The sequence below is a fragment of the Netta rufina genome (assembly GCF_964035555.1).
Source record: "Netta rufina genome assembly, chromosome: 11".
In the NCBI taxonomy this organism is placed as follows: Eukaryota; Metazoa; Chordata; class Aves; order Anseriformes; family Anatidae; genus Netta; species Netta rufina.
Window position 1 is genome coordinate 20,203,667 of NC_140134.1, and position 19,175 is coordinate 20,222,841.

The 19,175-nt window shown below is 47.2% G+C and overlaps 1 protein-coding gene across 1 annotated transcript; it reads left to right on the top strand.

The window, feature by feature from the left end:
• The first annotated feature begins 265 nt into the window (after positions 1–265).
• On the top strand, positions 266–16,135 carry RAB11A (RAB11A, member RAS oncogene family). The gene is made up of 5 exons (XM_084293290.1): positions 266–383; positions 6,707–6,902; positions 7,823–8,016; positions 8,466–8,546; positions 14,389–16,135. Exons 1-5 carry the CDS (start codon positions 344–346, stop codon positions 14,526–14,528), a joined length of 651 nt encoding a protein of 216 aa, XP_084149416.1. The 5' UTR covers positions 266–343; the 3' UTR covers positions 14,529–16,135.
• Positions 16,136–19,175: the final 3,040 nt, after the last annotated feature.

The following is a 19,175-nucleotide window of genomic DNA, read 5'->3' on the forward strand; positions in this document are numbered from 1 at the left end:
CAGAGTGCTAACCATTACACCATGGAACCACTGTGGCGACTTCCCGCGCGGGCTGCCCCTTAGTTCTTCCCCAGCACCCGCCGCCCGCTCTCTCCCGCTGTCCCCGGGTGTGAGGCGAGCCCGGGGCTGCCCCTCAGCTCCCTGCCTCAACCGGGCCGAGCCGTGCCACCTCACAGCTCCCCTCAGCGCCCCTTTCAAGCCGGGCGGGGCAGCGAGAAGCGGCCTGGAAGTGCTCGGGGCTGCTCCGGAAGGAGCCGGCTGTGGGAGGGCGCAGAGGCACGGAAGAGGCTGCAGGGAGGGGCCCGGCTCCCGCTGCCCGTCCCCGGCTTTCGGCGTCCTCACCATGGGCACCCGCGACGACGAGTACGATTACCTCTTCAAAGGTACCGCCCGGCACGGCCCCTGCCTCGACCGGGGGGCTCCCGCTGTGGTACCGGCGGCTGTGGGGCTGTAGGGGTGCGGGGGGTGCGGGTGTGGGGCTGTGGGGCTGTGGCCTGAGGAAAACAGGCATCAAAAACCGCGATTCCTCGGTTTTCCGCGTGGAAAATGGCGTTGTTGCTAACCGCAGATCGGGCGTTTGTGGTGGCGTTGGGATCAGGTCGGGAGGCACCCAGGAATTTGGTCGTCTTGAGGCGTTGGCGGAGGCCGTGCTGGTCGCGAATGTAGTCACGTCACACAACTTCTTCTACACACCTATGGGCAAATTATCAAAAATATTGCGTCATATATACTAGAATGGTGGAATATCCCGAGTTGGTGAGCGCCCACGAGGATCATGGAGCCCAACGCCTGGCTCCACGCAGGCCTACCCAAAAATTCAGGCTGCTGACTGGGAGCACTGCACAAATGCTTCTTAAAGAAAAAAGAGAGCCTGCTGCTAACAGGGATCGTACAGAACAGCAGTGATCTTCTCGGTACCATTATGTTCTTTTTATGACTTTGAAGAATTACATTTTTTGCCATCTGTCTTCTCCAATTTCCATGTGGAAACTGGCGTTTTTACTAACTACAGATCAGTTTTCTATACTGGTATTGAGATCAGGTCAAGAGGTACCAAGAAATGCCTCATTTCTCACCTTGCAGCATTGGCAAAGGCCCTGCTGATTGCAAATTCAGTCACATCAACTTTTTTTACAGGCCTGTGTGCAAATTATCAAAAACATTCCATATCCTGACAGGATTGTGTAAGTTATTGTTCTAGCTGTGAGGAAATATCAGTGATGTGGAACTTTTTGGGAGAGGTGCCATTTTTTATTAGATTGCTTATGTATATAACTGTGAAATAATAAAGTTGGGATTCATTTGTATAGAAAAATTCCAAGCTAGGTTAATTGGTTGCCACCCTGAAAGGTTTTTACCATGTAGAATAGTTTATGGAAGCTGTTGGGAGCACAGGGGATGCTAGGGAAATGGTGCCATGAAGATAGGAGTGATTCAGGTTTTCCAAAGTTAAAGCAGACCGCAGGAAGTTCGTGCAGCATCTCCGATCTGGGATTCATTTGGCAGCTGAAATAACATCAGCAAATGCGGAGTTGCACAAATTGTGGAAACAGTTGTAACTGTCCAAAAGCGGAGGTTGTTTAAAACAAAGCGTCCTTGCTCTGGAATGAGCTGGGAATTGTTGTGGTATTGAGCTGTCTCGTCACCAGGCACTGTCCAAAAACACCAGTGGTAGGTTTAAAAAAAAAAAAAAGGCAAAAAAAAATCCTCTTGAAAGAAGAAATGAGAACTCAAGGGGAATGCTAAGCCAACGTTTGAGCCTCCTGAGGGGAACTGTAGGCAGCACAGGCGTACCCATTCTGATTGGACATTGTGGAATTAAAAAGATGCAAAAGGGCATCTGAATAATCAGAAGAAATCTTATGGGCTCACATCCCTTTTACTGAGCTGATGTGGAACTACAACAAACGGTAGATGTTCTTTCCCTATTTACCCGTATTGCTCATTGCTTTAATTTTCTTCATTTGGAGGTGAGGGCTGCTGGGCCAAAGCTTAGTGCCACCCTGATCTTTTGTTCCACACAGGGCTTCTCAGCACCAGTCCTGCCCCTTGGGCTGGGTGTTGGGCTGTCTGGACACCTAATCCAGTCCCAGTTCTTCTGGGTTCGTGACGTAGAGGGACATGGTGGGACTGAGTTCACCAGGGCTTTGAGGTGCTCTAAAGTAACAGGGCGGTATTCTTTGGTCCAGCTGCCTCTTACTGCCCTTGAGCTAAACTGCTGCTGGGCTGTTTGTGTGGGACCCCTGTTCTTGTCCCGTCAGCCACTGCCAACAGCGGTGTGTCCAAATCTGCTGACGGCTGGAATCGCAGCCCCCTGTGCCCTGCACAGTTGGGTCTCGGTGCCTGTCACAAGCTGCCCCTCGCCTGACTCCACGCAATGCTTTAGTGTATGTTAATGCCTGGTAGGCCTAGCTTAAAAAAAAAAAACTAGTTTCTGGTAAATTCTTCTTGTTCAGCTATGCAGATCTTTGTATTCCCCCCTACGTTTGGGGTTGAGCTGAGGGAGCAGTGCCTACTGTTCCCAGAACTGCACTTCAGGAAGCAGCAAGTCTGGAAGTCCCCTTTGTGGGACTCTTGCTCTAATTTTAATGGGAGGAAAAAATAATGGTGACATAAGGATGCAACTTAATTTAACCTGGCTTACATGCAGAAACTTTTAGCTCTGTTTAATTCAAGTGGCAGACTGACTTACAGTTGATAAGTAGTTAACAAAATAACCCATGCTTGTAGAAAAAGTCTTCTGTGTTTTCTGTGGACAAAGCTCGAGGGGATTAGGTTTGTGCCCTGACCATCTGGAACTTTGGATTTGGGGTCAGCCTCCTCGTTTCCGAACGCAGACCTGCCTTGCAGTGACATTCAGCTGACTGTTAGAGAAACTGCTCGTTCAGCTTCCTGCTCTGTGTCAGGTTCATTCCTCCACCTTTTTCCTTTGCTGAAGGAAACTGAAGCCGGGCAGACCTGTTGGTCTGGCTTTCAGACAATGCCTTTTTTCTTTGTGCTTTGTTTATAGAAATCGGTAAAGAAAACCGTTGCATGGCAGGTACGGGTTTATGCCTGTCACTCTGCCAGATGTGGAACCCTTTTGTGCTCTAACAAACCTGCCTGCTTATCCCCGTTACTGCAGTCGTGCTTGGAGCGTTGTGTGCAGTAGGTACAGGTGGTGAATGAGCCCTACCCCAAAGTTCTCTGGGACACGAAATGGGTGGATGAAGCAGAAGGTGCAGGTGAGGAGGGCGATGGATATTAGGTAGGGTCATGTTAGGTTTGTCGCCAGCTGCCTAGAAGATGTGCAATCAGGTCATCTTCTGCGTGTTTCCTTTAAACCCCAATTTACGTGGGCTGGAAGAGGTGTTCAGCAGGTTCTTGTGGGTGTCATGGAAATGCGTACAGGCTCTTAATTTGTATGCTGCTTTATAGCCGAGTTCAGTGCAGATAGAAGAGTTTTCAGACATAGTAATCCCGTAGTGCTAGTCTGCATGGCTTAAATTGTGTAACATGCCGCTTGTCTGCGGTAAAGGTTGTTTCACAATGCGAGCTGGTAGTGCTGGGATTTCTATTTTCAACCTGACGAGCTTGTCAATTACATACTTCGTGAGCTAGTTGAAATTCTCAGAAAACACTTTAATTAAATTAGAGTTTTATCAGAAATAAAAATTGAGAGTGCTGGAATGTTTGTGAAAAATTAATAAGACTATAAATTGCTTCTCAAGCAGCTTACGAAGTGGAGTTCTTATTTTGGCCTTCTGCAGAAATAAAACTGGAATTACAGAATGAAATTCATGCAGTTGCATGGACTTCATGATGTTCTTTTTGTCCACCAAACACTCGTCTTAAACCTCTCCAGTGCTGAGTTAGCTCGTTAAATGCATTGTGTTAAGGTGCGTTGTTGCACGTGGTGAAGAGGGTGAGTAAGTCCTTCCAGTGCTGCTGTAGTGAAGGAGAAGGAATGTGCTGGTGGTGCAAAGCTGAGGGGTACGGAAGAAAGCTGGAGTGTGGTACTAGAAGACCTGCTTGATGATGAGGAAGGACAGCAGTTCCCCCAGTGAGACAGGATTCACAGTGTAAGGTTTTGTGCCTGGGGACTTGCAGGAAGCGTTAATTCCAGCGCGAGGTGTTTCTGTTAGAGACAGAAATATTAAAATCCTCGTATGCGTCAGCAATGAGATCTCACCTAGAATGCTGGATGCAGTCCTTGCTGCTTGGGAGAGAAATTAAAGGACTTTTATGGGGGACGTCTGGGGAAAATGGGCAGTCTGTAAGGAAACACTGGAGAGGTTGGCTCGCTTAGGTGGTAGAACAAGACTGAGGAGATGTGGTTGCTTTCTGTAAATACCCAGAACAGTGTAAACACCACTGGGAGAAGAAACTAATAAGCTAATGGACAGTGCTGGCACATGAACACCGCTATCAGCTGACCGCTAATTTCTTCTGAAAATTAGAAGGCAATTTCTAACCATTAGGAGTGAGTTTCTGGAAGAAAAGCCCAGTAAAAGTGTGTGTGCAGGAACAATTAGCTTTAAGGTGGAACTAGATACCGTCGGTTCTCTCCCAGGAACTATTTGCCTGGGATGGTCAGAGGGGGACTCAGCCACTCCTACTGCATCGCTGTACTCAGAATATGAGACACGGGAATACAGCGGAGTATGAAATACCAGACTGAGGTGGTTTGGTAAGAAAAGCAAAATGAAAACTAATACAATTTGGGTGACTGTTAAAGCTGTTTCAGCTCATAATTATATTCGGAGAGTGGTGTTCTCTGGACTGGCAGAAATACAGAAAGTGTGAGGAGTCCTAGCAGCCCGCTGACACTGCAAGCTGTTCCCGTGTCCGTGCTAGAGACGAGCTGCAGTGGCCCAATTAAGTAGAGGAAATAGCTGGCTTCAAGGAGGAAAGTGAAATATTTCCCCCTTTTAATTGGGACATATTAATCTGGTGCTGGAAGCCGTTCAGAACATAAGCAGCGTGGGATTCAGACAAGGTGAGGAAAAAAAAAAAACTTGGTAGAGGAATTAAAAGGACCAGTCTATTTTTGAATGGCTGAGAGCTCTGCTTTGAAATATGCACTGAGCAACGAAAATACTTGAGGGTAATACTTAGCAGGCGTATGATGCAGCCTGCTGGGAGAAACGGGATGATGTGTGTGGATCGCTTTCTTCGTGTAGAGAAGCTTTCAGCCCCTGGCACAGCTAACAGGAGTGACCGTGGGACTGAGCGACTCGAGCCTCCCAGGAACTTGCTGCTCGTAACGCGTCCCAGCGACTGCAAACGTGATGTCATCTAAAACCTGAACCTGCCGCAGGAGTTCTGAGGATCTTGTTTGCTGGCAAAAGAGGGAAAACTGTGGCAGCTTGCCAGGCGGTGATGATATAATTGGGTGTCTCGTCCCCTGCACGAAGTTTATTACCGCCTGGCATCCTCTGTGCCAGCAAAGCTGTTTGCTGCCACCAAACTGTGCTGACCTGTCCTTTAGGAGAGTGGAGTCTTACTTGCATTCGGTCCAGGTGCGTGCCACCTACCTGCCTGTGATCCTTGTAAACAGAAGTGGTTAACAGGGCCGCTGTGCTTTGTGCAGCTTCTGTAGCTTGGCTGGCTGCTTGCTGAGTCAGCTGGCAGGGGAAGCTGGGAAGATGTTTGTTTTGATGAGGTATTCTCTAAAAGACTATTTGAAGCTCGCGTTTGCTGCAGTTTTCATTTTATGGAGGGGGGTTTTTTTAAAAGGTGCTTCTCGGCTCTTACAGTCAGGGAAAATCCCATTTGTCAGAGCTGTTGTGCATTATTTAAATAGAAGGTGGTGTCTGCTGTGTGATGCAGCAAAAGATGCGAGGGTTTGTGCTGCTAGACTGAGGCTCACTCCTCACATCAGTGGACTCATTCCTCTGTTGTACCACACAGCATATTTAACACTGTGCTGCAAGTTTAAATGATGTATGTTACTGAGCAAGTGTTTGTTTTCTCAAAACAAGCACCTCCATGCTCTTTTTTTTGTCACCCAAGTGTCGACTGTTTTGCTTGTGCTGGCCTGATGCACTGCAGAGCACAAAGGTTATCAGCCCTGCTTCTCAAGGGTCTTACTCGTCCTCTTTGTCCTCCGTTTCCTTCTGTTATCTGCTCAGTACCTTATCTGAAGGTCACCCAGAGGAGCTGCTGCTGGTGTGACTCAGGGTGGGACACAGCTTGGGCCTGGCTGAAATTCCTGCGTCTTGGTAGCAGGTTTCAGGTCGGGCTCAAGCTCGTCCCTTTCAGCTCAGCACCGTGGGATGGGTGCGAGGAATCCTCGTGATGCTTTTCTTCCTGTCCCAACTGGACTTTACACCTTCTGTCAATCTCTCGTCAAGCATGGCTGCATCCTTCCTCTTAGTTCACTCAGCACTGTGATGAGTCAAGGCCAGCTGGGAAGGGACTTTTGTACTTTTTTTGACTGCCATGTGTAGTTCTCCTGGAGGAGGTATATGATTCAATGCAAAGGAGATTGAAATGTAACTACTAAAAGTCAAGTCTGAAGTCTGTTCAGCATGCTGGTGAATGTGGCAGCTCTGGTTCTCTGGAAATCTCAGGGCTTGGACAATAGACCTGTGACAAGAGGGGTGGCTTTGCTATTCTTCTTCCTTCTTTCTTTGTTCTGGAAAATGAATGTGCTCATTGTAGGTGATTGTCAATAGATGGTGTACACCTGGAATCTGATTCTGATGTCATTTCTTTCTTGTAGTTGTGCTTATTGGAGACTCTGGAGTAGGCAAGAGTAACCTCCTGTCTCGATTCACTCGCAATGAGTTTAACTTGGAGAGCAAAAGCACCATTGGAGTAGAGTTTGCAACAAGAAGCATTCAAGTTGATGGGAAGACAATCAAGGCTCAGATATGGGACACAGCAGGGCAGGAGCGATACCGCGCTATAACATCTGCGTAAGTGGCAGCCTGTGCAGCTGAAGAGAAGCTTTTGCTCAGAAGGGTCGACATTAGGCCCTTCTAATTCCTCAAACACATACAAATGTTTTTATTTTGTCATGTAATATCCACAACGTGTGGGGGAAGGAAGCTTGAATATTTTTCTGTCCAGAAGCAGGGCTCTGCACAAAGTTGATCTACCTCTCAGTGCTGCCCTGATAGGTTACTGGGGGAATTTTGAATCTCTGAAAGCTCTGAAAGCATTCTAGGTTAATTTAAATGCAAGCCATTGATAAAATAACAGCTGTAATTGTGGAGGTTTTATCAGTGGTAACCTATGACCAGACATACTGCTCGCTTTACGTGCTTATTTAATTGAAAAAACAGCATAGCAAAAGCTGGATTTAAGCAAAGCTGGAGGTAATTGTGGGGTGGGAGAACACAACCTGCTTCTTTTCTGTGTAACTGTGCCTCTCTGGTCTGAAAGCGAACCAGCTGGGGCCATTCATAAAGGGACTAGATCAGGCTGATGTTTTTATGATCCTGTGAGTCACTCTTAAGTCTTCCTGTCGCCCTGGGCTGTGCCCGTACTGCACCCACAATGGTGGGTGGGGAGGACTTTTCCAGGAGTGGGTCAGAGGCTGAAGGTGACAGGAGCTCCTTGCAGATCCCAGTGCTTCATTTTGGGGTGCAGGGTTCCCCCCAGAAGCATGGGGTGCAGGGTTCCCCACCAGACTCTGAGCTGTCCTGGCTGCTCAGGTGGTTCTGTGGCATACCCTAATCAGGATGCTTTACTTCCACTGCTTCAAGTCCCACGTATCATGCTTAGATATTTTTATATAGCTGTCTTTGCAGTAAGGGGATGTAGCTATTAGTAACTTGTCACTTTTAATCACGATGTTCCTTGCAGGTTCTCTAATGCATCTCTTTGCCTGCAGGTACTATCGAGGTGCTGTAGGGGCCTTACTGGTGTACGACATCGCAAAGCACCTCACCTACGAGAACGTGGAGCGATGGCTGAAGGAGCTGAGAGACCACGCTGACAGCAATATTGTGATCATGCTGGTGGGAAACAAGAGTGACTTGCGCCACCTGAGAGCAGTCCCTACAGATGAAGCCAGAGCTTTTGCAGGTTGGTGAAATCAAAATAAATTTCTGGGTGAGTGAGGATGTCTGCCTGCAGGTATGGACTGCCGTTCCCCCGATACGGTTAGCCCTGCTAAATAAGCTGCCACAATATACTGGGAGGTGGAGTAACTTGACGAGATTAAAACAACATCCAGGAAGTTTCCCTGCACATTTCTTGAAAGTGCACTAAATTCTCACTTCCAGTGATGCATCAGGACATGCCTAAAAGCAGTGCAGCACTCATCCCTGTGCCTGAGGCTGAGTGTAAATTGTTGTTGCTGTTGGGTGGCGCTGCTCTCATACCACGTAAGGGGAAAACACCACAACTTTTACTTTTTTTGGTATCCATGCATCTCATCAGCAACACCACACACATTGGCTTGTACAGAAGTTCTTCCAGATGGGAGATAAATGTTCTGCACTCCTCTAATTATAATGTTTCTGTCCACACAGAGAAGAATGGTTTGTCATTTATCGAGACATCTGCTTTAGACTCTACAAATGTGGAAGCAGCTTTCCAGACTATTCTGACAGGTGAGTCATCCATTGCTTTCTGTTTTGAGGAGGAAGGGCAGAACACTGCTCAGACGTGAGGCAAATAGGCAGTTCTTTGCCTATAAAACGTTTAAAATTTTATTTAATCACCCTTCACAACCATTACATTTGGAATCCATTTGGTCCTTCCTTTGAGCAGCTCCGCTCGTCTGTGACTCCTGAGCACAGGATAGTCACTGTCACTGCGTTTAATAGTCCTGGATGGACTTTCGACCTTTGTAGCATGCAATGGCAGTGAGTGCTACGGTCTTTATGCTCTGTGGATCAAGTACTTCCTTTTTCTGTAAACCCTTTATTTGATAGGCAAAACATCTCCCTTCTGTGGCATTGGCACCTGGTTGTGTTGTAGTTCTGTTCATGTAGTTAGATTAGTGTTTTTTTTTTTTTTTTTCATTTTGGCAGGTAATTGAGACTTTTGAAAACGTACCATAACGAATTAGTTAGCTATAATGGAACATGCAGGGGAGGAGGCAGCTACGAAGTTACTGCTGTAATAAAAATACAAAGCATTTTTTTTGAGTTGTCTGAAATTCTTCAGCAGTGATGAGAGAGAATTCATAGGCAGTTGGAGTATTTCCTGCTACATGCTTTCTTCCTGTATCCATCTGTGTTTTTTTCCCCTACCCTTAACTGTAATAGGGTTCTGGTTCTTTTCTGTTTTTACAGTGGGTTCCTAAACAGTGGTGTTCTGGCTATATACTAACAAAAAATGTAAATGTGTCAATGTCAGACAGACAAACAGTGCATAGGGATGTGTCATCTCACTGCTTTCACGCCGTGGTGGCTTGAAAGTTAGTTTCCTTAGTTAGCTTGAGTTAGTTTCCTCTTTAGCCAACCCATGTGGTTCCCTTTTAACTTCAGTCTAATCATTCGGTTGTAATTCAACTTTGCACAATTTCTGAAAAAAGAGCAGTTATGTTTATACATTTACTTCCTCATGACTCAGTAATGATGCCATAAGAGGGTGGGCGACAAAGGAGTGGCTGAATGTGATGCCTGACGGTTTTACTGTTTTATTCCCGTATGTAAAGTTAGTTGTGTCAAAATTGCTTGTGAATTTAGGCATGGATATTTCAGGAGAAGCACATCTTTATTGCTTGCTTGTAACTGCTAAAACCCCGAACTTCTTTCTTTAAGCGTATCCTTGTTACTCCCTCTCCTCTCAGGGGCACCTACACTGAACTGTGAGGTCAGGTTCTGGCTAAATGTGCTGTGTGTAGTATAGAGCAGCCTTGCTGCCTGCTCTCAGAGTTTTCAGGGGGGATCAGGGCTCTTGGGTAAAGGTTAGTTATTTAACTTTCATGCCTGTTCAGCACCAGCACTAATAAAAACAAATCTGGAAATACATCAGACATTTATCCCCTCCCAAGGTGGCTGTCAGGCTGTCATATGCAATATAAACTGATCATCCAACTGCCCCTGGTCTCCTCGTGGACTGCTCTGTTCCCTAACAGCGATGGCCGAAGAAGAGGGAAGTTTGCTGCATGCCCTGGGCTGCTGCCTTATTTCTGCAGAGCTGTGTGACACTCAGATATGACATACTGCTGTTGCCATGGGGAAGCAGTTTACCTCTTGGGCACAGGCTAGGCTGTTTCTTTATCTCTCCTCACATGCTTCCAATGGCACCTTTTATTCCAGAAGTTATTTTGGATTCTAATTAGCCAAGGTTTGATTTTTTTCTGGTTTAATTTTTCTGTAAGGGAGAGCAGGCTGTAATGGGAGAGCAAGGGATTAAAACTAGACCTCAGCGGACTCTGACAGATTGTTGGAGCTGTTGCTTTTCCACAAACGTCAGTGCTCCCTGCGTGTTGCTGTGACAGTGTTTTGGGGAAAGAGCTCTTGGGCATGCGGACAGAATCCTCGTTCAGGAGGGGCTGGTTCAACTGCGCTGGAAGAAATGCTTCTGCTGATTAGTGGGCATGTGGCTCACTCCAGACACCAGCTCCTGTTTCAGGGAGATAAAGATGAAGTAAATAATGCATTAGCAGCAGGTTGCCTCCATCTCTGCTGTGACTGGCATGCAAAGGACGAATGTTCTGCCAGTAAACTTCTCGATAACACTTCACAGCTGGCTTTTTCTGTTAATGATTTGCTTTGAAGGAAAGAGGGGAGCAGTCATCCGAGGAATGTGGTTTTCAGAGTGACCCTGCAGAATCATGGATAGCCTGTCTGTGTTTGGCAAGGTTGCCTCTAAGCGTAGTGCTGGAGGGTGGAATGCTCTCCTTTGAAGAAGGAAGTTGATAAAGGCAGCAGGCTTTGCCACAGGCTGCAAGTGGAGGAGGTTGACAGAAGAAGGGGCAGGGCATGCTGCTGTACCAGCTCTGCTAGTACTCGCCCTGCTGGGAACAGCACTGCAGAGACATCCTAGGCTGCTCGTGATGCTTTTCACACAGCTCTTACATCTTTCCCGGACAGGGTGGTGTGACTGGGGTCTGTAGTGAAACTCCTTTCTTCTCCAGCCCTAGTGAAGCTGGTCTGGTTGGGACACTGAAGGAAACTTGTTAGAGTCCTTTCCCCTGGAGGTGTAGCAGGTCCCTGTTAAGCGTATTCATGCCTAGATTCTCACATGAAGCCACCTTGAATAGATGGTTCTGGGCGCAGGAAACATGAATCCATCATAGTTAGCACAGCCTGAGTGAGTATGTGGTCTGCTACGGGTGGAAGCAGGGAAAGAAAGCTTTTCTTTCCTCTCGCTGTGTCATAAGGGATTCTTGGCAGGTGGTGTATCTGTTCAGACAGGAAGCCCGCTAGATTTGTGCATACCATGTGAGGTTTTGGGGACCTTTTCCTCTGTGGCTTAGGGTAATGGTCCCTGTCCAAGTTCCTCTCTTGTGAGATGTCTAGACTTCAGGGGCTGATTCCTGCGTGCACAAAGCTGCTTTGTATTATCTGGCAAACGAGAGAGACTGGTGTTATAATCCCTTCCATTCTGAGCTTTCACAGCAGGATAAAGCATCCTTAAAGTAAACCCGAGGCAGCCTCCGCTCCCTGCCTCGCTCAGTGCTGCCTCTGTTCCCACAGCGCATTCTGCCGTGGTTTCATCTCGAAGGAATCCCATCTCCAAGGAAACAACATCACAGAGCGTTAACAGTAAGAAATGTAGGGATTTCCTCTCGTTAGCTCTGTACACCTGAAAATGAATGAAGCGCTAGGGCTGCTTGAGGAGCCGAGGACTGGGCAAGCTCCTCCTAGACAGCGGTGCCTTTTTTTCCCCAGCTTTTACACCACAAGGCCTGTCTCACATGGTTACCAATTATGCAGTGATGCATTCTGCCGAATGTGCTCTTAATAAGGTCTCATTCAGTTACTGAGCAGAGCATAAAGTGTAGTGTCTTCATTAAAAAGTGCACGTCTTCATTAGCCTGGCGTTCCTTGGTGCAGACCAGTTTGAGTGGAGGCTTTGCCTCTGGGCATTTTGCCCCAGGAAGAGCAGGTTGAAGCTGTTCCCACCTCCTCTATCACACCAACACAACTATGTGTGGTGAAAGAGTGTGCGGCTGAGCCAGGGCAAGGCAGTATTTAGCCGTTCAGGCTTTCATCTAGGGCAGCACGCTGTGTCTGCACAAAGGTTTGTAACCACAGAGGAGGGAGAGGTGGCAGTGAGCAACAAAAATAAATGGGGCTGCTTCGAGTTGATTTGAGCAGCGCTGCTGCTAAACGTCCTTGCAGGGCTGTCAGGGAGCGGGGATCAGCTGGAAATACATTCCCACAGTCAGAAGGAATGGACGCTCTATCAGCAGAGAAATCAGTGCTGTTGAGATTATTTTTAAGACTTCAGTGAGCGGCCCTGTAGATCTTTGCTTCAAGATGAGGGTATTACGCAGAGGACACCCTGGTGGCGAGTCATTGCTCACAGGGGTGGAGGAAGCGTGTGACAGCTCATGTTAGGGACTGGTATGAACTTGTTTAGGAAGTTCTGTGGAAAACAGAACTGCTGCTGCTGAACGTGCTACTGGAGAGCTTCCAGTAACACAGGCAGAAAAACCCTCCTGCTGTTGAATAGGAACAGGCAGCGCTTTGCTGGGGGTAAGCTGGCTGCTCACCCTGAGCTGGGGCAGTGAAGTGGAGCAGAAACCTTGCAGAAAGCAGAGCAGATCTCCTCCAGCTGTGCTCCCTCCACTGCCACATACATGCCCCAGGGTCAGCCTGTGAAGGTGCTCACGTGGAAGGCTGTTGGAAAGAACAGTGGACATCAGCAAGAGTGACATCAGAAAATCCTCTTGTACACTTGCAGCTCTTGTTGGGTTGATCTGTGACCTGACCATAACTGAATGCTGTCCTGTTCTGAGTCCGAGCTGCCTCTTTGGAGGCCCAAGCAGCAGATTCTTCTCTCACAGCACTACCTGCAAAGATTATAGCACCTCGCACAGCCCGTAGATACAGCGCAGGCTCTGTGTGAGAAATTACTTCGTGGTGAGCAGCTGCATGGATGTGTGCAGCCCTGCTCTTAGTCTTCCTGGGGAGCACTCAGCCTGTTTGTAACGGCAGCTTAAATCAGGGTTTGTTGCATCAAGGGCAAGGTTTGCAAGCCTTGTACGTCAGGAACCCTTTTTAGCTCCTCAGTGCCACCAGGTCTCGTTGCCATCCAGGCGAGCAAGTAGCTTGTGACCAGCCCTTGGCAGCGCGGACGACTTCTCTGCATGAGATTGCTCAATTTCCAGTACTGAAATGATGTCAGGATGTGCACTAAGCAGCAGCTCATTAAAATTCGGAACAAAGGCAACTCACTAATGATGAATTTCTGGTGGGAAAGAAGCTTTTCTTGGTCTGAGGCCAGACAAGGTGCTGGGAACATCGTTACCCAGCTGATGAAGGACCTCAGACCTCCGAACCAACTCGAACCTTTGCCGTGTTTCACCGGTTATTTGTGAGCAGTGCCCTGCAGCAGGGATGGAGTGCAGGCACCCTCTTCTTCAGCGACCTGAGCTTATCTGGAGCGTCCCAGCAGGGCAGGGAGCTGCAGCGTGCAGACAGGGTGTGGGCATCAGCCCCGCTCTCTGGGCTCAGCGTCTTGGCGCTGCTGCTGTCTCCTGCCTGCGCGCTGTTCTCTTGGGCTCCTCTGATGTTGTCACTTCAGGGTAGGCTTTTTTTTTTTTTTTTTCCTGAAACTGAAACACTTAACTTTTTTGTTAAACTGAGGTTTAACAATTTTTTTTTTTTTAATGGTTTAGAACTTGAATTTGCAAGTGAGTTCCCCATGCTCTATTTCTGGTATGCTTTATTTCCTTTCTGAGGTGAAGTGCTTGCACCTCATGCTTTCATACACAGCTGAAACGAGTGGTTTTGTGTCTACTCTGAGTTTATGTTCAACACACACCATCAGCCACTAACTAATCCCAGGAAACTGGGCAAGGCTTTCAGTGCAGGTGTGGACTTGGCAGCGTGTTAGGTTAAACTTCTGTGCCTCTCCTGCGCTCTCTAATTTGTGCTGGGATTTCTTTGGACTCCATATTTCTCCTCTGCAGTTCCAAAGCTGGTCTGCTCTAACACAGTCTCCTCAGAGCCTTAAGAATGATGACAAGGAATTGAAGGCATAGCTTCTGATTCTTAGTAAATATACAGAATCCAGCAAATTTTTTTTTTTGTTTTTATGTCAAGGGGAATAAAGCAGTTATGAAAGAAGTAATTTGTTTCACAAAGATATTTTAACTTATGAATACAGAAGATGTAATGAACGTCTTGTGGAAGCTGCCATGCATTACCTATATAGTACCAAAAGTATGGGGAATCTTTGCTCTGTTTGATGCTTGGTTTCCCTAGACATGAACTTTCTGATGCTGTTTTGCATATGCGTAATGACAAGCTCTTTCTCATCTTCCAGAGATCTATCGTATTGTTTCCCAGAAGCAAATGTCCGACAGACGTGAAAATGATATGTCTCCAAGCAACAACGTGGTTCCCATTCATGTCCCTCCAACCACTGAAAACAAACCAAAGATGCAGTGCTGTCAGAATATATAAGAAATGTTCATTCTTTCCTAAAAGGCTGTGTATATTCCCCAGGTCCAAGATTTAAATATATTTGTAATTCTTGTGGTTACTTTCTCGTGTTCAGTTACTGCTTACTTCTGAATTTCTCCATGTCTTAACCACTTTGATTTCGTTGTTTATAAATCTCTTGCTTCTACGTGGCTGCAGTATTTTCCCAACTCCGACTTGTCGGTTTTGGTTCAGTACGTTGTTGGGAACCGAACTGATCTCTTTCCAATGTGATGCCTGCTAGACAGAGCGCAGACACATTTAGTGAGCACTTGAAGATGTTATTCTGCTCCTCGCAAAACAATTAGTGTCAGGATACCTAGGAAAATATCTCTGGGCAGGAGATCTTTCCTTGTCTTAAGGTGTTGTATACTGCATCTAAAGCTTGATGAAATGCCTGTTGCTCTGAAGTGCAATTTTAATGTAAAGCTAAATGTTTTTGGCTACATCTTCAGATTGTCAAGTTGAGGATTTTCTATAGAATATTATGGGGGGGAAGAGAATTTCTTGCAAACAAGCAGCAGGGTTCTTGCTACCCGTGAATGAGCTTTTGTGGTTTGGCACCCGCTGCAAAGGAGGCTGTGGTGTGAGGCAGAGCTGCTGGAGGCTGGCCAGGGAGAGGCTGGTGGGACTCCGTGTGAGGTGCCTCCGGTGAAGTAAGGAAAAGCACGAGCTAAAGCACGAGCTGTGTGGCTGGCTGAGGGTTGCTCTAACACTGGAACCTGCAGCGTGATTCTGTGTTGCCTGAGACTTGGCCTCCACAGTGCCGGTGGTATCAGGATTTGAGGATGCCTTTTTCCTTTCATGGCACACAGACTTGAAGGGTGTTGTCACACTGCATATCACATAGATTAGTACATGCCACACATGTTAATATATTCAAATGCTAGAGTTGATGAATCAGTAACTTCTACAACCTGGTCTTAGTTTTCAGTTCTGTTTCATACAGTATTTTTCAATGATTCCAATGGCTTGGTACATGATCTTTAACAAAAAAACATCTGGAGTTATTTCCCATTGGATGCATTCATTCTGTAGTCTGCTCAGTACAAATCATCCGTTCAATTAGCTTGTTCAGGGATACATGAACTGTGCCTTCTGTCGCTACACTCTGAAACCACTGCGTATTACACAGGCTGTGCTATTCCCAAACATGCCATTAATATTAAGATTTGGGGGCTTTTGGCACTGGATTTCTACTGGATTTAAGAGCTGTTTGTTGTATAAATGCCTGCAGTTGTTTATACAATGACGGGAAGCTAATTGTAGGGGCCGTTTCTCAAACTCTGATATGACCCACTTGGAACATCCAAATTTGGGTAGGCACTACCAGCTGCATTTCTTACCCAACCTTTCTGTCTTGCGGTGCTCATGATGTGTAAGGCACACGGAAGGCATTGCTGTAGTCGGTCACTCGTTTTATTTAATCCATTTCTCCTCCTGGTATTAGTTCTGAAGATGCTCTTTTGATCTGTTTGTAAATTACTTTGTATTTTATGCATGTACTGTAACTTGATTCATTATTTTTTTAGATTGATTTAAAATATATTCATCCATGATTCTAATAAAGAATTACAGGGGACGACTCAGTACAGTGTTGGGTGCGCTTTTTGGGAGAACTGGGGTTTGACCTGAAGGGCTTTATGTACCGGAATCTCGTAAGCTTCTTGGAACAGCCTATGAGAAGACACTGAAGCAGAAGTGCTCCCAGAAAAGGACCTGTAAGAGCCATGTACCACGTGTAACACATTTACTTTTGCTCAAAGCAGGCCTGTGGTTTTGAGTGGCTGATATAGCTCATCTGTGCACGGTGCCCCCGCAGCCCTGGGGGGAAGTCGCCTGCAGAGCATGTGGCAGCGCTGGTGTGGCTGGGGTGGGATGCCTGAAACAGCCTGAAATTTTGGGGCCTTCTTATTTATCACAGGAGTCTGAGCTGGAGGTGTAAGATGGAGCCCCTGCTCGCTGTGGGAACTGTTCTCAGAGTACTTTCTTTGGCCAGACAGGAGGGTGTTTTGGAATTAACCAAATTACCAGGGCAGCCAGCTTCTAAATTTGTCAACTGGAAATGCAGGGTGAGGTTCACTTCGCTCCCCTTTCCCATTCACTTTGTCGGACAGCCTGACTCAGGCGTGGATTTCGCATGGCTTTATGCACGGCGCTTCCTCCTGCGGTAAACGCGAGCACAGCGGAGCCTGGAGGAGCACGGACCCCAGCTGCAGGCCCCTGCCCCACGCGGTGTCGCTGTGCGTGCTCGTGCTTCCTCGCCTCAGGACAGCCTGGGCTGCGTTCAAGTCCTGAAGCTGTGACGTGGCTGGACGTGCTGATAGACCAAGTAAGAACTCTTCTTTATTGTCATTAGAACTTTACAATTAGAAATCCTTCGAAATGCCTTGCAAAAACTGGTTCTGTAATTGCAAACTGCTGCAACGTGGAATTCAAAGTTTTCATTCAATTGTTCGTAAAGCCTTCATAAACAATATATTGACTTCTGAAGTATAATCAAATTGAGCACGTACTCAGATGCAGCTCCTTACCTAGTAAAGCCTTTGTGTTTGGGCAGACAGGGCAAGGCGCTGCTGCGTCTGGACGCTGACCTGCCAGGCATTGCTCCTGCTAAGCTGCTGGTTAATCATCTCTGCTGTAATTGGCATTACTTACGTACTTAAGTGTCTCTTCTCTGCTAATAGGAGGCGACTGATTTTAATATTGCTTTTGGGCACCGAAATGAGCTTTCTGAGTTTCTGGGAGCTGTGCGTAATGGTGCAAAATTGGCTTTACTTGCCAAGAGCTTTTACTCTCATTTACATATTTGAAAGCCCCAGCCTTACCTGTCCTGAAGCTGCTTGGTGGGTGTTGGTGGCTCCTGCGTGATGGGAGCTGAGGCTCTGACTCTTAAGCAGAATGGACATGGAATTGTTCTGATTTAAAGACATTTTTATTAAACTAGAATTACTTTTTCTATCAGTTCAAACCTGATGAGTTTCCAGACTTTAATAGCTTATTGAGTGTGGCTTGTCAGGTAAGAGGATTACATGCTGGGCTTTAGTTAACAAGATTTTTAGAAATATGAAGAGCAAATATTGAAAAAGCTTCAACGTGTAGCGGTCTGCTGCATTGCCTCGGAGTCATCAGCTCTGAAGGTGTTTCAGCTGCAAATCCATGCTCATGGTTTATTGATCAGGCTTGGCGGGAGCAGCCGGGTGCTGAGGTGGCTGCAGCGTGCCCGGTCTCATCGCTGCTGGCTGCAGCAGGGTCACTGCTGGCCGGTGTCCTCCTGTGCCCATCCCACTGCATCCTACTGCTGTCACTGAGCGCTGAGACGTGTTGTGGGGAGACCTGCAGCTGGCACTCGCCTCGCCGGAGGTGTGTGAGCTCTGCATCACCCCGGTGTCACTCAGACCTTCTAAAGTTAACCCCTGGAAGCAGCCCTACCAGAATTGTGAGAAGATGCCTGCTTTGCCAGCTATTTTTCTTTTTAAAGCTGAGCCTTACTCAAAATGACTTCAAAGCTGCAGTCCAAATGACACCATGGGGCTTTCTGAGAAGTCCTGCAACAGAGCAACCAGCTTCTGGCGTGGAAGGCTGATGCCTCTGGGGCTTTCCCTGCAGGAGTGGACAGCCCCTTGCAGCACTGGTGTGTGGAGAACGTGGGCCTGAGCACGGGTTGGAAGTTTTGGTCTGCAAAATGAGCACGTTTGAGAAATGCACATTGAGAGAAATTCAATTTATTTTGTACAAGGTAGAATACCTTCGCACAGTGAACAAATATATTACAAATCTGTCTTGCCTTAAAAAAGTATTGCCATTTTGGTGCCTATTTTCTAAGCTAATGCTAATATACAAGAAGGTACTTGCTTTGTTGTTGTTTTCTTTCTCCTATGAAGCTCTATGCACATTGTTGCATTTGGTTTGAAACTCCAGCTTTGAAAAAAAACAAACACATCTGAGCCCATCTCTGCTCTCTCATCCCAAACTTTACAGCAACACACACACAGACATTGGTCAGGCTGGCAGCTGAGACTGTTTGTGCTCGATGTCACGGTAGGTCTCTAACCAGAGGATTCCTTATCAAACTGCCTTTCCCTTGCTATTTTTGAGGTAAGTCTTTCCATACACATATGCAAAATATATCCCTACTGGCTCTACAAAATAATTGTCTAGTTACATCTCAAATAAGGCTTTCCTGGAAAATAAAATTGCTATTGCTGATCAGTCATCGCCCCCATGCACACATGCAGCATTCATGTAAATACTGAAAATCTGCTGCTCTGCAAGCCTGGGGGGATCTCTGGGCTCAGCTCAGCTGTCTCGCTGCCAAGCTCCTGCTTTGCACAGAGGGGTTCAGAGCCAACCCGACCACCCCACGGCGTCCCAGCTCCTGCAGCAGAGCAGTGCCAGGGCTCCTGCACCCTGAGATGAGCATCCAGGGGCACTGTGTGGGCTCAGCACCACCCGGCCTGGGGCACTCCCAGTGATCCGTGGCCCCGTTGGACTTGGAGCTGAGTTGCAGCCACTGCCTCCGAGCTGGGAGGCTCCTCGGAGAGTCCCCTGCAGCAGCAGCTGCGCGAGCGATCATGCTTTGAGCAAACTGCTTGGTGTTGGTTTCGTTCTCTTCTGCTTCCATCAGAC